We start from the raw sequence: 20750 nt of genomic DNA, 5'->3' as shown, positions 1-20750 counted from the left end.
GAGCTGATCTCCCCTATGGGCTGAAGTTCTCCCGGCAGGGCCTGGGATCACAGGTCTCCCCTGGCCCAGGGCTCCAGCCCCCAGAGGCAAAGGAGACAGTAAACCTGCCATCTCGGGTCCCTTCGTGGTCACCAAAAATGTTGCAGGGAACTGAGGACCAGAGACACTGATACGGAGAACAGGAGGATTGTTTATTTTAAGGTACGCACCGGCTCAGTAGATTCGCATCCAAAAAACTGAACATTGAACAAAGACAGAGCGGGGTTTTTATAAGCGGACTTACAGAGGCAAAACAAAAGCAGTTAATCATACAGTGACAGGTCACGTAATCTATAGCATAACATAACTTGTGTCCTTGCATAGCTGGTGACCTTGTAGCTGCGTTGAAAGAAAAACAAGAACTGGCTAAATACAGACGTTTGTAATACATAATCATGCTTAAGAAGCCAGGGAAAGGAGTAACAGTAAAAAAAAATGGTCTCTTTCTCTTTTTTTTCTTCCTTTAACCTTGCTCCAAATGGGGGTGGTGGTGTCTGGAGCCTTTTCTTTTGGCCTTGGCTTTCCAGACAGTGCTATCTCATAACTGTCCTTGAAGTGAGCTTGCTGGGCAGAGAAAAACTTGTGCTTTGCTTTTCTTTTCCTTTTCTTTTTCCTTTCCCTTTCCCTTTCCCTTTCCCTTCCCTTCCCTTCCCTTCCCGTCCCCCCCCTCCCCTCCCCTCCTTTCCTTTTCCTTTTCTTTTTCCTTTTCTTTCTTTTCAGACAGAGTCTCACTCTGACGCCCAGGCTGGAATGTAGTGGCGTGATCTCGGCTCACTGCAACCTCCGCCTCCTGAGTTCAAGCAGTTCTCTGCCTCAGCCTCCCAAGTAGCTGGGAATACAGGCACCCGCCTCCATGCCTAGCTCATTTTTTGTATTGTTAGTAGAGATGAGGTTTCACCATCTTGGCCAGGCTGGTCTTGAACTCCTGACCTTGTGATCCGCCGCCTCAGCCTCCCAAAGTGCTGGGATTACAGGCATGAGCCACCGCGCCTGGTGTTGTTCTTATCTTTTTAACCCTTGCCTTTCCTGTTACTTTTTTTAGAGTGAATGAATGCATATTTATTTTAAATTTCTGCCTCAACTTGAGGTCAGGAGTTCGAGGCTGGCCTGGCCAGTATGGTGAAACCCTTTCTTTACTAAAAATACAAAAATTACCTGTGTGTGGTGGCACATGCCTGTAGTCCTAGCTACTCGGGAGGCTGAGGCAGGAACATCACTTGAACCCAGGAGGCGGAGGTTGCAGTGAGCCAAGATCATGCCACTCACTGCACTCCAGTCTGGGCGACAGAGCTAGACTCGTCTCAGAACAAAACAAAACAAAAACTTCCTATCATTCCAGTGTTTTGTGTGCACAGTAGAATTTTAGTGTAATCAGATTATACGCATGGATAATCTTTGTGTTTTTTATTTACTATTGTATTGTAAGCATTTTTATAACACTTAGTATTCTTTGAAAATATCACATTTGATCTGGGTGTAGTGGCTCACACCTGTAATCTTAGCACTTTGAGAGGCTGAGGCAGGTGGATTGTTTGAGGGCAGGAGTTTGAGACCAGCCTGGCCAACATGGTGAAAGCCCATCTCTACTAAAAATACAAAAAAATTAGCCAGGCATGGTGGCATGCATCTGTAGTCCCAGTTACTTAGGATGTTGAGGCATGAGAATCACTTGAACCTGGGAGGCAGACGTTGCAGTGAGCCAAGATTGCGCCACTGCATTCCAAGCCTGGGTAACAGAGTGAGACTCCGTCTCAAAAAAAAAAAAAGAAAGAAAGAAAAGAAAATCACATTTGAAAAGAATCTCTAATGTCAATTTTACCTTCTAAATCCCTTTCAAATTGATCTACTTCTCTCCCATCAATCAGCATTGCCGTCACCCTGGTTTAGATTTACATAATCTTACCTGGATTGCTTATTTCTCTTTCCCTTTCCTCCCCAAATGTTTTCCCATGCTTTGCAGTTGACAGGTACCTCTTGGCAGTCCGATGAAACCCTTGACTCCTTCTGAGAATAACATAGCTAAAGGAAACCAATATAGTTACAAAATATTAATACTTTTTATAAAAGCTTACGATATTATATTTGCCTCTTTGTTAATGTGTTAAATAGCAAGATTTATAGCAAGATCTAATAATCCTTCCAGAAACTTCCATGATTTTAAAGTAGTGATGCAAGGGCCAAAATTATTATTATGAGATTTTCCAGCATTTATAATGGGAACATATTTTGAGATTTGTATTGGTTTAAAAGTCAGAGCCTGTACTCACAATGAAGGAAATACCAAGTTTTATTCAGAGGTTAATTAAAAGAAAGATTGTTTTTTCCCCTGATCCGAGTTCATAGACTGCACTGGATTCCATGAACAGACCCTTTGGTATCTGTGGACTCTAGTTTGAAAACTCCTTTGTTCTTGGGACAAACTCCAAATTTTTAATGTAGTCTTCAGGACTTTTAATGATTTAGCTTGGCTACTTTTCCAGCCTGGTTTCCCACATTCTCATTTGGCTTATAGTCTAGCCACACTTGTTTTCTTTTAAGTTTTCAGATGTACCCTGTTCTATCCTATCTCAGGGCCTGTCTATGCTATTCACTTTGCCTGGAATGCACCTCCAGTCATCCACACACCTAGCTAATGTGTGTTCATTTTTCAACTCCTAGTTTAAATGTCACTTCCCCAGGGATGCTATCTCTGATCATTCCACATTGCTAGATAGGTCCCCTTTTATTTATTTTGTTTTAATTTTTTAATTTTTTAAGACAGAGTCTTGCTGTGTGGCCTAGGCTGGAGTGCAATGACCTGATCATAGCTCACTGTAACCTCAAATTCCTGGGCCCATGGGATCCTCCCACCTCAGCCTCCTGAGTAGCTGGGACTACAGGCATGTGCCACCATGGCTGGCTAGTTGTTTTTAAAATTTTTTTGTAAAGATGTGTGTCTCATTATGTTTCCTAGGCTGCTCTTGAACTCGTGGCCTCAAGTGTTCCTCCCACCTTAGTCTCCCAAAGTGCTGGGTTTTCAAGCATGAGCTACTGCACCCGGCCAGGTTCCCCTTTTAGATGCTATCATAACACCCTGTGCCTTTCGTTTACAACACTTTTCCCAGTTTATAATTGTTTTATTTATTTTATTTTATTTTCTTTTGAGATGGAGTCTCACTCTTTCTGCCAGGCTGGAGTGCAGTGATGCAGTCTTGGCATACTGCAACCTCTGTCTCCTGGGTTCAAGAGATTTTCCTTCCTCAGCCTCCCGAGTAGCTGGGATTACAGGTGCATGCCACCACGTCCGGTAATGTTTGTGTTTTAATAGAGACAGGGTTTCACCATGTTAGCCAGGATGGTCTCGATCTCCTAGCCTCAGGTGATCTGCCCACCTTGGCCTCCCAAAGTGCTGGGATTACAGGCGTGAGCCACCGCACCCACCCGTAATTCTATTTTTTGTAATCCTTTGAGTGTCTGTCTCCCTCACTTAAGTGTGTGCTCCATGAAGGTAGGGACTGTTCTATTTTGATTACTGCTGTATAACTTGGCTCTTACTATACAGCAGGCCCTCAGTTAATATTTATTACATCAGTGAATGAATACTGATAACTTAACATTCCTAAATTCTTTGACTCCTCTGTTACTTCCATAGGTCTGTTCTTTCTTTTTTCTCCTCTGAAACATTTTTCCCAGCCTTGCCTGGCTAACTTCTACTCCAGCCTCCAGTTTAGTTAAGTATGCTTCCCTCCATGTACCATCTCTAAACTTCCATAACAATTGGATATATTTACATAAAATTAAGATGATTTTTTTCTTTTTTTTCTTTTTAAAATTTTTCACATAGAGATGGGGTCTCACCATGTCGCCCAGGCTGGTCTCAAACTCCTGGCCTCAAGCAGTCCACCCACCTCAGCCTCCCATGACCAGACCCTGTCTCTACAAAAAAAAAAAAAAATTAGCTGGGCACGGTGGCGTATGCCTGTGGTCCCAGCTAATCAAGAGTCTGAGGCGGGAGGATTGCTTGAGCCTGGGAGGCAGAGGTTGCAGTGAGCCAAGATTGCACCACTGCACTCCAGTCTAGGGGACTGTGAGACCCTGTCTCAAAAGAAAGAAAAGAAAATCCATTTGGTCAGTTTGGGTTTATTTTCCTTTCCCTCTTCTATAACCGTGTTCATTCTTCCTGAAAATGTTCTGACTACACATTGTAAGCTTTTTTGTATTTAAATACCTGGTAGTTCTCTTAAGAGTATGCCTTATTAACTTTAAAAGTATCTTTAATAAAAATTTTTTTTGGGCCGGGCGCGGTGGCTCAAGCCTGTAATCCCAGCACTTTGGGAGGCCGAGACGGGCGGATCACGAGGTCAGGAGATCAAGACCATCCTGGCTAACATGGTGAGACCCCGTCTCTACTAAAACATACAAAAAACTAGCCGGGCGAGGTGGCGGGTGCCTGTAGTCCCAGCTACTCGGGAGGCTGAGGCAGGAGAATGGCGTAAAACCCGGGAGGCGGAGCTTGCAGTGAGCTGAGATCCGGCCACTGCACTCCAGCCCGGGCGACAGAGCGAGACTCCGTCTCAAAAAAAAAAAAAAAAAAAAAAAAAAAATTTTTTTTTGGCCTGTCGCAGTGACTCATGCCTATAATCCCAGCGCTTTGGGAGGCCGACGCCAGCAGATCATGAAGTCAGGAGTTCAAGACCAGTCTGACCAACATAGTGAAACTCAGTCTCTATTAAAACCCCATCTCTACTAAAAATACAAAAAATTAGCCGGGAGTGGTGGCAGGCACCTGTAATCCCAGCTACTCAGGAGGCTGAGGCAGAAGAATTGCTTGAACCCAGGAGGCGGAGTTGCAGCGAGCTGAGATCGCTCCACTGCACACCAGCCCAGGCAATATAGTACATGACTCCGTCTCTAAAAAAAAATATATATATGGTTACTTAGGGTTGCTTAGTAGGTGTATATATTTGTGGGATACATGAGATATTTTGATACACACATACAATGTGTAATAATCACATTAGGGTAAATCAGGTATCTTTTTTTATTTTTCTCAGTCAAGGTCTTGCACTGTTGCCTGGGCTCAAGTGCAGTGGCACAATTATAGCTTACTGGAGCATTGAATTCCTGAGCTGAAGGGATCCTCCTGCCTCAGCCTCCTGAGTAACTAGGACCACAGGCACGTGCCACCATGCCCAGCTAATTTTTGTATTTTTGTGTAGAGATCTATGTTTCGCACTATGTTTTGCACTATGAGTCGCACTATGTTTCCTATGCCACTGTTAAAATCCTGGTGTCAAGTGATCCTCCTGCCTCAGACTCCCGAAGCACTAGGATTATAGGTGTGAGCCACTGTGCCTCACAGGCCTTTATTACAGTATCCACTTTTAAAAATTACATTTGGAAGCTGGGCATAGTGGCACATGCCTGTATTCCCAACTACTCAGGAGGAAGGATCGCATCAGCCTAGGAGTTCAAGGGTAGTGTGAGTGATAATTGTGTCTGTAAATAGCCACTGCACCCCTGCCTGGGCAACATAGCAGGACCCCGTGTTTAAAAAAAAAATACAGCTAGTAAATGTTAAATGCCATTTTTCCCATATGGAAGTTCTAGCTGAAACTACACTTTTCATTTAAGATTTGAGACTGACTTTCTCAGTCCACTATAAGCATTAATTAATACATTGTGTTCTGCTCTGCACACTTCTTCTAAAAACAAACTGAACAAAACCTTCCTTTATCTATGATTGCTGCTGATTAGCTTCTATATTTTCCAGCTTTCATCTGTAACTGTGATAGCCAGTATTCTCAGGGCTATCAGGAGGCTTGTGCATCCAAATTCCCAATCTCTCATTGTTACCATTCCTGTTTTGTATCTCAAGGTTCTGTATTGGTTGTGCACACATCATATTCTTGGAAGCTTTCAGGCTGCCTGCTTTTTGTTTGCCATAGCTGTTCCTGTTACTTCGCATTTTCCTCCCTGGAGGCAGTTATGTTGCCTCTATTTAAGCACTCACCAGTCAGAATCTTGCTGTTCTGCTTAAATACCCAACATTTGTCAGTAAGGAATACTTTCGTATTTAATTGTGTATCTCCAGGAATTTTGCCCATTTCTGTTTGCCTTGCTTTCAATCATGATAGAAGCACCTTTTTCTTTTCAGTAATATTATTGTTAAAAGCCTTAATTATTTTGTCTTCTCTGCCTCAAACTAAGTAATTCTGACTTCCTTAATCTTTTATCACAGGCTCTGTTCTCCAAACTTTCAATCTTTTCTGTTGTTCCATATTCCATTGTTTTCTCCTCCTACTCATTCAGAGGCAAATTATGGTGGTTTTTTAAGTTTTGGTTCATAGACTGTGTCCTTATGTGAGAAATTTACTTTAGGTTTATATTGTCAACCCCATAGCACAAGCCAGGTACTTAATTTAGGCATTAGTCAGTGATATAGTTTGTTTATTTGTCCCTATGCAAATCTCATATTGAATTGTAATCCCCAGTATTGGAGGTGGAGCTTGGTGGAAGGTGATTGGATCATGCGAGTGGAGTCCTCATGGCTTGGTGCTATCCTCACGATAGTGAATTCTTATGAGATCTTGTTGTTTAAAAGTGTGTGGCACCTTCCCCCCTCTCTCTTGCTCCTGCTTTTGCCATGTAACCTGCTACGTCCCCTTTGCCTTCTGCAGTGATTATAAGCTTCCTGAGGCCTCATCAGAAGCCAGGTAGGTACCTGGCACCATGCTTTCTTTATAAATTACCCAGTCGCGGCCAGGCGCAGTGGCTTATGCCTGTAATCCCAGCACTTTGGGAGGCCAAGGCGGGCAGATCACGAGGTCAGGAGTTTGAGACCAGCCTGGCCAATATGGTGAAACTGCATCTCTACAAAAAATACAAAAATTAGCCAGGTGTGGTGGCACATGCCTGTAGTTCCAGCTACTTGGGAGGCTGAGGCAGAAGAATCTCTTGAACCTGGCTAATTTTTGTATTTTTAGTAGAGATGTGTTTTCACCGTGTTGGCCAAGCTGGTCTCGAACTCCTGATCTCGTGATTCGCCTGCCTCGGCCTCCGAAAGTGCTGGGATTACAGGCATATCTTTTTATTTTTTTTTTGAGACAGAGTCTCACTCTGTCACCCAGACTGGAGTGCAGTGGCACTATCTGAGCTCACTGCAACTTCTACCTCCCAAGTTCAAGCGATTCTTCTGCCTCAGCCTCCTTAGTAGCTGGCATTACAGGCACCCGCTACAACGCCCAGCTAACTTTCATATTTTTAGTAGAGACAGGGTTTCACCATGTTGGTCAGGCTGGTCTTGAACTCTTGACCTCAGGTGATCCATCTGCCTCGGCCTCCCAAAAAGGTGGGATTGCAGATGTGAGCCACTGCGCCCAGCCTATTTATTTATTTTTTGAGACAGTGTCACTCTGTCATCCAGGCTGGAGTGCAGTGACACAATTTCGGCTCATCGCAACCTCCACCTCGTGGGTTCAAGAAGTTCTTGTGCCTCAGCCTTCCAAGTAGCTGGAACTACAGGTGTGTGCCATGACGCCTGGCTAATTTTTATATTTTTACTAGAGACGAAGTTTCACCATGTTGGCCAGGCTGGTCTTGAACTCCTGACCTCAGGTGATCCACCCGCCGCGGCCTCCCAAAATGCTGGGATTACAGGCGTGAGCCACCGCATCTGGCCTGTTTTTAATTTTTAGAGACAGGATCTTGCTTTGTCACCCTACTGGAGTGCAGTGGCACAGTCATAGCTTAATATACCTTAGTACACCTGGGCTCAAGTGATCCTCCAGCCTCAGCCTCCCAGGTAGCTAGGATTACAGGTGTGTGCCACCATGGCCAGCTAATTTTTAAAATTTATTTTTGCTAGAGAGAGGGTCTTGTTTTGTTGCCCACCCTGGCCTTGAACTCCTGGCTTCAAGCCATCATCTGTCCTTGGCCTCCCAAAGCACTAGGATTACTAGCATGGGCTACCAAGCCCAGCTGGTATCTGAGATTAATTATAATTTATTTCCTTTTTTCTGACTTTAAGATTTTTAGTTTCTTTTCCTGCTTTATTGCCAAACATTCCATTATATATTTAATGTCTTTAAGATTCATGGTGCTTTCTCTCTCTCTTTCTGTCTCTCTTTTTTTTTTTTTGAGATGGAGTCTCACGCTGTCGCCCAGGCTGGAGTGCAGTGGCGCGATCTCGGCTCACTGCAAGCTCCACCTCCCGGGTTCACGCCATTCTCCTGCCTCAGCCTCCCCAGTAGCTGGGGCTACAGGTGCCCGCCACCACGCCCGGCTAATTTTTTTGTATTTTAGTAGAGACGGGGTTTCACCATGTTCGCCAGGATGGTCTCGATCTCCTGACCTCGTGATCCTCCTGCCTCGGCCTCCCAAAGTGCTGGGATTACAGGCGTGAGCCACTGCGCCCGGCCTTCTTATTCTTTTTTTCTCTTTTTTCTTGATTAGTGTTTCCAGAGGTCTTTATCAGTGTGGGTCCAATGGGAGAGAGAAGGCATATAACTATTTGAACAGAGAAAGTTTTATATAAAGAATTATAGACTGAGCATGGTGGCTTACATCTGTAATCCCAGCACTGTGGGAGGCCAAGGTGGGAGGATTGCCTGAACCCAGGAGCTCAAGACCCACCTGGGCAACATAGTGAGACCCCACCTCTACAAAAATAAAAAATGTGAAGAGTTAATAGGGGCTACTCTAAGGAGAACTCTAAAGAATATAGGAATACACCTGGGCACAGTGACTTATGCTTATAATCCCAGCACTTGGAGAGGCCAAGGTGGGAGGATAGGTTGAGTTCAGGAGTTTAAGACCATCCTGGGCAAAATGGCAAGACTTTGTCTCTACAAACAAAAATTTAAAAAAATATATATTAGCTGTTGTGGTAGTGCATGCGTATAGTTCCAGGTACTCAGGAGGCAAGGCAGGAGGATGGGAGGATCCCTTGAGCCCAGGAGCTACAGGATGTAGTGCGCAGTGATCACTCCAGCCTGGACTGGAGTGCAGTGGCATGATCACTGCGCACTGCATCCTGTAGCTCCTGGGCTCCTTTGTCTCTTTAAAAAAAAAAAAAAAAAAGGAATAGCAGATATAAGGAACAGTCACAAACCCCAGGGCCAAGAAAGAGGGCACTAAGAAGACCCCTCTTCCTCAGGACTCAGATTCAGGCTTGTTGGAGGAGCCACAACTGCTGTGAATGGCAGAGGGGTTGCTATGGTGCCATATTAGCAAAACTTGCTGGAAATCTGCCCTTTGGACCTGGTTGGACATTTATCCTCTAGTATGCTGTCCTTTAGTGTGGTGGGGAAAGCTGTTCATGGAGAGGTGTCTCACCTGAGGCACAACTTTTTTGGGGGAGTTGGCAAGGCAAGCTGCTGGCCACTCCATGCTGCAGGAGGTACTGCAGGGTTGGAGGACATCTCTTACAAAAGCATCCAAGGGGAGTGCTGATGGGGGAAGCTGCTGACTGCTTTCCAGTGCACTGCAAGACCCTGACTCTGGAAAGCTTCAGACATCACAGTGGCCTGCTCTATGACAAGCATGGGAACCAAGAAGCAAAACTCTTCTTACAAATGTCTCTCTATCACCTTATGCTGAGAAAGCTTAACATCATGCCAGGTGGCAAAGGAAAAATATGTAAAGGACCCAAGTTGATTTTATATTATTTTATTTTATTTTATTATTTATTTTTAAATAAGAGATGGTGGTCTCACCATGTTGCCAAGTCTGGTCTCAAACTCCTGGCCTCAAGTGATCCTCCCGCCTCAGCCCCTCAAAGTGCTGGGATTACAGATGTACACCACTGTACCAGAACTGCTAGTCTATTTTAACAGCGAGGCAAAAAGAATGAATTTATAGGTCGAGAGCAATACAGGAGCAATCAGTAACTGATACAATGTCTTTCAATTTTATTAAAATTTTTTACATGAACCAACTTTTTTCTCCATATATTATGTTTGTTTTCTAATTTTGTTTATGCTCTTATGTTTATTTCCTTCCTTCTACTTTCATTGGTTTTAATTTGCTATTCTTTTTCTAGTTTTCTTGAGATAGTTGCTTAGATCATTAATAAACAGCCGTTTCCCTCCCAATATGTGAATTTAAGTCTATACATTTCCCTCTATATTTCTGTCATATACAAGTTTTTTTGTTTTGTTTTGTTTTTTGTTTTTTTTGAGACGGAGTCTTGCTCTGTCGTCCAGGCTGGAGTGCAGTGGCATAGTTTCAGCTCACTGCAAGCTCCGCCTCCTGGGTTCACGCTGTTCTCCTGCCTCAACCTCCTGAGTAGCTGGGACTACAGGCGCCCGCCACGCCCAGCTGATTTTTTGTATTTTTAGTAGAGGTGGGTTTTCACCGTGTTAGCCAGGATGGTCTTGATCTCCTGACCTTGTGATCTGCCCGCCTCAGCCTCCCAAAGTGCTGGGATTACAGGCGTGAGCCACTGCGCCTGGCCTCTTTCGTGCCTTCTTTAGAAATAATAAAGTATTTTTGAGTATTCTGTTTTCTGTGTTAGCTTATTAGTTATGTATTTTAACTATTTTAGTATTTGTTTAGAGTAGGGCTTTTCACTGTTGGCAGTATTCAAACTTAGGCCTGTGATTATTTATTGTAGAGGGCTATCCTGTGCATGATAGGATATTTAGTAGCATCTGTGGCTTTTACACCTAGATGCCAGTAGCACCTCACCCCAGTTGTGACAATCAAAAAATGTCTCCAGACATTTCTGAATGTCCTTTGGAGACAAAATCACCCTGGTTGAGAACCGCTGCCCTAGAGATTATAATAGGCATTCTTGGCTTATTATAATCTAATGTTAATGATAACTTTTACCAATTACTCAACAATGCCAGGGCCTTACTAACTCCATATTCTCTCTCCCACCTTTATACTTTGATTTTGTACACTAATTATTCATTTGTTATGTACCCACGTTTCATTATTCTTCATTTTCTATGTCTTTCTTTCAGAGCTCTTTACTTTCTGTGTGTATCTATGTCTTAAATTTTCCTTCCATCTTTATTTTATATAAAGATAAGGGATTTTGATTCTATCATAAATCCAGGATGATCTCGTTAGAGATCCTTAATTACATCTAAAAAATTTATTTATTTATTTATTTTTTCTTGAGATGGAGTCTCGCTCTTTCGCTCAGGCTGGAGTGCAATGGCGTGATCTTGGCTTATTGCAGCCCTGATCTCCCAGATTCAAGCTATTCTCCTGCTTCAGCCACCTGAGTAGCTGGGACTACAGGTATGCACCACCACACCCGGCTAATTTTTGTATTTTTAGTAGAGATAGGGTTTCACCATGTTGGCCAGGCTGGTCTCAAACTCCTGACCTCAGGTGATCCACCCACCTTTGCCTCCCAAAGTGCTAGGGTTACAGGTATGAATCACTGTGCCCGGCCTAAAGCTTGTTTATAATCTTTTCACTAGACTCTGTTTTTATTCCATAGGTATTTAATAAATATTTGGTGAAGGAAGGAATGACAAAGAGACTCTGAGAGGTTTCTGTCACTGAAGTATGTTTAGGACTTTTATATATATTCATATATTTATTGATTACTATGTCACAGGCATTCTGTGGCAGACTTTTCATTATTTTTAATTAGGTACCAAGAGTATGGTCTTTTAATTTCCATTGGGTTTAAGGTTTTTCTGTCTTTGAGTTTTAATTTATATTTTCTGTTTTTATTGTTGTGATAGTGGTTCTGTTTTGTTTTACATATCAGCCCTTTGCCAGAAGCTGAACCTGAACCACTGAGGATGCAATTTTAGATAGAGCTAGTGTCAGTCTGACAGATTTGTACCTGAATGTTCACTTCGGTTACAGAGTTTAACTGTATTTGCTATTGAATGAATCTACTTAGGAACATTTTCTGAGATTTAGTATGCAGAAATAGTAATCATTGTGCTTTTCTGTTCTCTTTCAGCTTTCAGAAGAATTATTAGATAAATGGCTCTCCTACCCAGAGACCCAGCACGTGCCCCTCAGCCAGCATATGCTTGGTTTTGCTATGAAGTCTGTTACACAGATGGTAATGGGTAGTACATTTGAAAATGATCAGGAAGTCATTCGCTTCCAGAAGAATCATGGCACAGTAAGTCTGGGGCTAAATTTAAAATTATTCTTTCAGGCTGGGCGCCGTGGCTCACATCTGTAATCCCAGCACTTTGGGAGGCTGAAGTCAGGAGTTCAAGACCAGCCTGCCCAACATGGTGAAAACCTGTCCCTACTAAAAATACAAAAATTAGCCGGGTGTGGTGGTGTGCACCTGTAATCCCAGCTACTTGGGAGGCTAAGCCATGAGAATCACTTGAACCTGGGAGGTAGAGGTCACAGTGAGCCAAGATTGTGCCACTGCACTCCAGCCTGGGTGACAGAATAAGACTCTGTCTCAAATAAAATAAATAAATAAATAAATAAATAAATACAATTATTATTTCATCATTAGCCAGGCATGGTGGCATGTGCCTGTTGTCCCAGCTACTGAGGCTGAGGCAGGAGGGATTACTTGAACCCAGGAGTTCAAGGCTAAAGAGAGCTATGACTGCAGCACTGCACTCCAGCTTGGGAGACAAGAGTGAGACCTTGTCTCTAAAAAATGATAATAATAAATTAAACAATTATTTCATCATACTGGGTAGTTTAATAATGCAGATTGTTGTCTATCAAGAACAAGGCTTGGCTGGCTGGGTACAGTGGCTCACACCTGTAATCCCAGCACTTTGGGAGGCTGAGGCAGGCAGATCACTTGAGGTCAAGAGTTTGAGACCAGCCTGGCCAACGTGGCAAAACCCCATCTCTACTGAAAATAAAAAAAAACTAGCCAGGCATGGTGGCTTGCGCCTGTAATTCCAGCTACTTGGGAGGCTGAGGCACAAGAATTGCCTGAACCCAGGTGGCAGAGATTATAGTGAGCCAAGACCGCGCCACTGCACTTCAGCCCTGGGTGATGGAGTGAGACTCTTGTCTCAAAAAAAAAAAAAGAAAGATCTTGGCCAGGTGTGGTGGCTCATGCCTGTAATCCCAGCACTTTGGGAGGCCAAGGCAGGTGAATCACAAGGTCAGCAGTTCAAGACCAGCCTGGCCAAGATGGTGAAACCCCGTCTCTACTAAAAAATACAAAAATTTGCAGGCATGGTGGCAGGAGCCTGTAATCCCAGCTACTCGGGAGGCTGAGGCGGAGAACCACCTGAACCCGGGAGGTAGAGGTTGCAGTGAGCTGAGATTGCACCACTGTACTCCAACCTGGGCGACAAAGCAAGAGTCCATCTCAAAAAAGGGGGAAAAAAAAAAGAGTGATCTCACCGCTGTTTCCAGGATTTTCTTCCAGTTGCTGGCATCTGTCCTACATATTTTATGCTGGTGTTGTTTTCTTTCCTTTCTTTTCTTATAACCTCAAAATAGATATAATTTCAAACTTCCAGAAAAGTTACAGTTAATACAAGGTACTTCCTCCCTCCCATATATCCTTTACCCAGTTTCAGCAGTTGTTTACATTTTGCCACACATGCTTTTATCATTCATCTTCTATCTATATCTATCTATCCATCTGTCTATCCATTCCTCCCACTTTCCTGAAACCATTTGAGAGTAAATTGAACATTTTGCCTGTTTTCCTCTAAATATTGCAGTTGATGTTTACTGCGAGCAAGGATATTCTCTTATGTAGTGACAACATAGTTATCAAGTTTCTTTGGTTGTATCAATAATAATCTTGTAGATTCTCAGCCTCTTCCCCTCCAATTCCAGGACCCAATTCATGATCACTCAGTACTTTTAGATATCAGACCTCTCTAATCTGGAACAGTTCCTCAGCTTTTCTTAGTTTCTAGACCTTTACATTTTTGGATAGTACAGGACAGTTATTTTGTAGACTATCCCTCAATTTGAGTTTGTCTGATACTTCATGAGTAGATTCAAAATATGTATTTTTGGCAAGAATTTGATGTTTTCTTAATATTAATAAAAGCTGTCAAAGGAAACTTTTCAGACTATAAACAGGACTTGTTCTTCCTCAAATGATTTTTTTCTTTTTTTTTTTTCATATGTCCACAGCCTTGCCACCAGAGTGGGCTTTCAAAGATTTTTTTTTATTTGTGTAAATTTATGGGTTTTATATATATAATTTTATTACATGCATAGATTGTGTAGTGTTAAAGTTAGGGCTTTTAGTGTATCCATCACCCAGATAATGCACATTGTACCCATTAAGTGATTTCTTATCCTCCTGCCCACCCCTGAAATGATCTTTTAGTGTCTGAAATACCAAGGGATTGCCATTGTCCAGTCATGCCACCAGGAATAATAACCAATTTGTGAATTCAGAGCCAATGACGACTGCATCATGACTGCTACTTAGATGAAAACAATTGGGAGATGTCATCAGTTGTAAGATGCATACTGATTTCACAGGTGTTAAAATGTGAAAAAACATACATCTTTCCTTCAGTTGCATATTGTATGTCCTAACTGTCCCCTGCAAATATTGTCCCAAGTATTTTTCCACCAATATTAGTGTGCTCTTGCTCTGTACTTTTGACAACATTTAGAATTGTTGGTCCTTAAATATTTGCCTTTCTAGGCCAGGTACGGTGGCTTGTGCCTGTAGTCCCAGCACTTTGGGAAGCCAAAGCAAGAGCCTAGAAGTTCAAGACCAGCCTGGGCAACACAGTGAGACCCCTGTCTCCAAATTTTTTTTTTTTTTTAATTAGCAGAGTGTGGTGGCATGCGCACCTGTAGTCCCAGCTACTCAGGAGACTGAGGTGGGAAGATCACTTGAGCCCAGGAGGATCACACCACTGCACTCCAGCCTGGATGATAGAGTGAGACCCTGTCTCAAAAAACAAAATTTTTGCCTATCCAATAAGCCAAAAATGACATTTTATGATTGAAATATATAGTTCTTTTTTTTTTTGAGACGGAGTTTCGCTCTTATTGTCCAGGCTGGAATGCAGTGGTGCAATCTTGGCTCACTGCAACTTCCACCTCCTGGGTTAAAGCGATTCTCCTGCTTCAGCCTCCCCAGTAGCTGGGATTACTGGTGCCCACCACCACGCCCGGCTAATTTTTGTACCTTTAGTAGAGATGGGGTTTCACCATGTTGGCCAGCTGGTCTCGAACTCCTGACCTTAAGCAATCCACCTGCCTCGGCCTCCCAAAGTGCTGGGATTACAGGCGTGAGCCACCGTGCCCAGCCTGAAATGTATAATTCTTTTTTTTTTTTTTTAAGATGAAGTCTTGCTCTTGTCACTCAGACTGGAGTGCAATGGCACAATCTCGGCTCACTGCAACCTCCAGCTCCTGGGTTCAAGTGATTCTCCTGTCTCAGCCTCCCGAGTAGCTGGGATTACAGGTGCCTGTCACCATGCCCGGGTAATTTTTATATTTTTTAATAGAGAACGGGGTTTCACCATCTTGGCCAGGCTGGTCGCGAACTCCTGACCTCAGGTGATCTGCCTGCCTCAGCCTCCCAAAGTGCTGGGATTACAGGCGTGAGCCTCCATGCCCGGCCTGTGTAATTATTTTATTACTCGTGAGGTTAAACATCTTTTTTTTTTTTTTTGAGACAGAGTATCACTCTGTGGCCCAGACTAGAGCGCAATCTCGGCTCACTGCAAGCTCCGCCTCCCAAGTTCACACCATTCTGCCTTAGCCTCCCGAGTAGTTGGGACTACAGATGCCCGCCACCACACCTGGCTAATTTTTTTGTATTTTTAGTAGAGATGGGGTTTAACCATGTTAGCCAGGATGGTCTCGATCTCCTGACCTCATGATCCACCTGCCTTGGCCTCCCAAAGTGCTGGGATTACAGGTGTGAGCCACCGTGCCTGGCCGAGGTTAAACATCTTTTTGCCTAGGTGCAGTGGTTCACCCCTGTAACCCTCGCACTTTGGGAAACCAAAGCAGGAGGATTACTTGAGCCCAGGAGTTTGAGACCAGCCTGGGCAACATGACAAAACCCTATCTTTGCCAAAAAAAAACCACGCACATAAATTTGCTGGGTGTGGTAGTACATTCTTGTAGTCCCAACTACTTGTGAGACTGAGGCCAGAGGATTGCTTGAGCCCAGGAGGTGGAGGTTGCAGTGAGCCATGATTGTGCCTAGGCACTCCAGCCTTGGAGATAGAGCCAGACCCTGTCTTAAAAACAAAAAACCCAAAATCATATTTTTATACTTCTGTTAAACACTTGGGTTCCTTTTATGGGATTTTTTAAAATGTCCTCCACCTATATTTCTTCATTATTTTATTTACTTTTTTGTGACACAGTATCACCATGTTGCCCAGACTTGTCTCAAACTTTTGGGCTTAAGGGATCCTCTGACCTCAGCCTCCCAAATAGCTGGGGTTTTAGGCCCACCTGGCTCTTTTGCCTATATTTCTATTGATGTGTTTCATTTTCTTACTAATCTAGAACAGCTCTTTATTTTTAATCTCAGTTTTCATTTCCTTTTACATTTATTTATAGTAAATAAATAAAAGTTTTGTGATACTTTTTCAGTATCACAAATGCTAATGTTTTTATGTAGCTAAATCAATTTAACTCTTTCATTGTGGATTTGTGCCTTGTGTTCTGTCATGCTTAGAAACTGCTTTTGAGCTTTAAGCATCTTATATAAATATTTACGTTTTTATTCTTTTTTTTTTTTTTTTTTTTTTAGGCTGCAGTGCCACAGTCTCGGCTCACTGCAGCCTCCACCTCCCAGACTCAAGCTATCCTTCCACCTCACCCTCCTGGGTAGCTGGGACCACAGATGCTCACCATCACGCCTGGCTAATTTTTTGTATTTTTCATAGAGACAGGGTTTCACCATGTTCTAGAACTCCTTAGCCCAAGCAATCTGCCTGCCTTGGCCTCCAAAGTGCTGGGGTTATGGGTGTGAGCCACTCCACTCGGCCTACTATTCATTTTTACAGTAGTTTTAAGTTTGATTTTTTTACGTTTAAGTAATCTGAAATGTTTTCATTTAAGGTAAGAATTGAGGGCTTTTAAAATCTATTATTTTCAAATAATAGTATTTAGCCATTGATGAATAAGTGTTGTGTTCTTTCCCTAACTTCTTTTAGAACTTTTGAATTAAAATCAGGTTAAAGTTTTTTCAGGGGCTAATGACCCAATTGTGAATATTTGGAAGCCTATTCTACTGCTTATCATATCCAAATCTCAGACTAAATTTTAACCTTTTTCTTTACCTCAGCCAGTGTTTATCAATATTACAGGTGAAACAGAAATTTGTAATTACCTGTGAATTTTATTTTTACACTTATGCCAGTATAATACAAAAATGAGGGCCAGGCATAGTGGCTCACATATGTAATCCCAGCACTTTGGGAGGCTGAGGCAGGCGGTCACCTGAGGTCAGGAGTTCAAGACCAGTCTGGAAACCCTATCTCTACTAAAAAATGCAAAAATTAGCTGGATGTGGTGGCAGGCGCCTGTAATCCCAGCTACTCAGGAGGCTGAGGCTGGGAGAATTGCTTGAACCAGGGAGGTGGAAGTTGTAGTGAGCGGAGATCACGCCACTACACTCCGGCCTAGGCAACACAGCGAGACCCTGTCTCGTGGGGGAAAAAAAATGAGGATTGACTCAACTGCTGTGTCCTTTTTCTTCTCCCTACTCCTTTTAGAGAAAAGGAATTTTTCACTTTCTACTTCTTATTAGTTTGAAAGTGTCTTGACTAAAGTCATTAAAATATATTTGTACCCTCTCCTCTGAGACTGTGGAGTAAAGGATTGTGCAGCCAGTTGAGAAGGAGAGCTTAATTATCAGATTTGTTGGTGAGAAGAGTTCCTGCTGGGTAGGTGGCTCACACCTGTAATCCCAACACTTTGGGGTTGAGACGAGAAGATCACTTGAGCTCAGGAGTTCAAGACCAGCCTGGGAAACATGGTGAAACCCGTCTCTACAAAAAATAGAAAAATTAGCTGGCATTGGTGGCACACACCTGTAGTCGCAGCTACTTGGGAGGCTGAGGTGGGAGGATGGCTTGAGCCTCGGAGGTGGAGGTTGCAGTGAGCTATGATCGTGCATTGCAATCCAGCACTCTAGCCTGGGTGACAGAGCCAGAACACTGACTCAAAAAAAAAAAAAGTTCCTAAGTTATTAGGTTACATTGCTCTATATTATAATTTTTGCAGTTCTACCTATTAGATAATAGATATGTATACTTACCTATTTTCAGGTTTGGTCTGAGATCGGAAAAGGCTTTCTAGATGGGTCACTTGATAAAAATACAACTCGGAAAAAACAATACGAAGATGGTAAGTTTGGTCACTCTTAATTTTTAGTGAGGACAAAAAATAAATGTGCCACAGTTTTAATAAAGTTATCTCTGAATAGTGAGATTAAACGTCATTTATATTTTCTTTCTTTCTTTCTTTCTTTTTTTTTTTTTGAGTCAGTGTCTTGCTCTGTTGCCAGGCTGGAGTGCAGTGGTGCTGTCTCAGCTCACAGCAACCTCCGACTCCCAGGTTCAAGCGATTCTCCTGCCTCAGCCTCCTGAGTAGCTGGGACTACAGGTGTGTGCCACCACGCCCAGCTAATTTTTGTGTTTTTATTAGAGACCGGGTTTCACCCTGTTGGCCAGGATGGTCTCAATCTCTTGACCTCACGATCCGCCTGCCGTGGCCTCCCAAAGTACTGGGATTACCGGCATGAGCCACTGTGCCCGGCCTATATTTTCTTTCTTTATGCTTTTTTCCTACATTTTCTACAATGAAAGTTTTCTTTAACAGAAGTGAGGAAAAATAAGTTAGTAAAAGAAACTCTAGCACTGACTGCAGAATGAGAGTGCTGTAGAGCTGGTATACTCTACGGGATTAATGGAAAGTATAAGGCTACAATCTTAAGAAAGCAGTTTAATAATGCATACTAAGAACCATAAATAATGGATGAAATTATATGAAAGGAGAATATTCATGAAGGTATTTTTGCAGTACTGTTTCTGCAAGTAGAAAACCAGGAACAAACTAAAGGTTCAACATTATAGGAATTAGTAGGGAAATGTCAACATGATTAAATATTACAGATATTTATTAAAAACGGCGGCCATGGTAGCACATGCCTGTGGTCCCAGCTGCTTGGGAGGCTGAGATGTGAGGATCACTTCAGCTCAGGATATTGAGACCAGTCTGGGCAATGTAGTGAGAGACCCCATCTCAAAAAATTTTAAAAAATTAGCAACATAGGCCCCGTGTGGTAGCTCACACCTGCAATCCCAGCACTTTGGGAGGCTGAGGTAGGCAGATCACTTGAGGCCAGGAGTTCGAGACCAATCTGGCCACATAGTGAAACCCTGCCTCTACTAAAAAAATATTAGCTGGGTGAAGCACACACCTGTAATCCCAGCTACTCAAGAGGCTGAGGAATGAGAACCACTTGAACCCTGGAGGCAGAAGTTGCAGTGAGCTGAGATCATGCCACTGTACTCCCAACCTTGGTGGAAAAGTGGGACCCTTTTCAAAAAAAAAAAAAAAAAAAAATTTAGCAACCTAAAAGATTCTTGCTATTATAACATTGAATAAAATATTTTCAGTGTTGTTTGGCATTGATTTCAATTTCAATTTTACACAATTTACACAGAAAATAGCAATTTTAATGTAATATAGTGCCCCAAATTAATTATTCTCCCTTTTTTTTTTTTTGTTCTGTATTCTGTCAGTGGTTGAATAATTATAAAGCTTTAATACTTTTTTTTAAAATTAATGTTGGTTTTTTGTTGTTGTTGTTTTGTTTTTTGAGATAGAGTCTCACTCTGTCACCCAGTCTGGAGTGCAGTGGTGCGAGACACAGGAGACAAAAATCCCTGTCCTCATTAGCTTACTGTTTTGGTGATTTTCTTGGTCCAACAGAAGTAAAAAAGAAAAAAAAACGCCAGTTTAATTGACACATTTCCTGCTATCCGGTTTTTATGACCATTATGATTATCTTGATCAATGCATTTAGATTAATTCCCCTTGATAAAACATGTATTTCAGAAATATTGGTTAAATTAACATGAAATGAAAATAATGTATATTCTTTGATTCTAAATAAAAGTAAACTATCTGGCATGATGTGTTCCTTGGGCTACAACATGGGCGTAGATCAAATTTGAGCTTTTATTGGAAATGATTATGTTCTAGTATTTATAAAAATGGGATCCCATGACTGGATCAGAGCTTCCTTTGTTTAATTCCCAACCTGCTTTGCACATTAGAATCAGTTGGATAACTTAAAGCACAAAACCTTATCCTAGATCAGTTTATTCAGAATCTGAGATTGGGGTGCCGTGGGCATCAGGTGTTTTTGAAAAGACCCTCCAGATTATTCTAATGTACTTGTAGGGTTGAGAATGTACAACAGTGGTTCCCAAACTTTGCTACACATTAAATCTTTTTAAAAATATCAAACATTCAGATTTAATTGATATGAGATGTGACTTGTGCTTTACTGTTGGTTGAAAAAACTTCTCAGGTGATTCTAATGTGTAGCAAAGTCTGGGAACAACTTCTTTATAGTGTTAATAATTTATTTTAATTCTTTTTTTTTTTTTTTGAGACTGTCTCGCTCTATCGCCCAGGCTGGGTGAGATCAACCTCTGTCTCCCAGGTTCAAGCAATTCCTGGGCCTCAACCTCCCAAGTAGCTGGGATTACAGGCGCCTGCCACCATGCTCAGATAATATTTTATTTTATTTTTTTTTTAATTTTATTTATTTATTTATTTATTTTTTGAGACGGAGT

The 20750-nt window shown here is 42.3% G+C and overlaps 1 protein-coding gene across 1 annotated transcript in view; it reads left to right on the top strand.

Moving 5' to 3' along the window:
* The window catches only part of CYP20A1 (cytochrome P450 family 20 subfamily A member 1), a 63385-nt gene that overhangs the window by 17544 nt on the left and 25091 nt on the right, over positions 1-20750 (top strand). The window contains exons 5-6 of the mRNA XM_017884365.1: positions 11954-12121; positions 18210-18288. Coding sequence (XP_017739854.1) covers positions 11954-12121; positions 18210-18288 — 247 coding nt within the window. The remainder of the gene's footprint in view (positions 1-11953; positions 12122-18209; positions 18289-20750) is intronic.

This window comes from Rhinopithecus bieti, unplaced genomic scaffold (genome assembly GCF_001698545.2).
Source record: "Rhinopithecus bieti isolate Rb0 unplaced genomic scaffold, ASM169854v2 scaffold_14229, whole genome shotgun sequence".
Lineage (NCBI taxonomy): Eukaryota > Metazoa > Chordata > Mammalia > Primates > Cercopithecidae > Rhinopithecus > Rhinopithecus bieti.
Note: the sequence above shows the minus strand (reverse complement) of the source record. Positions and strands in the feature narration are given on the sequence as shown.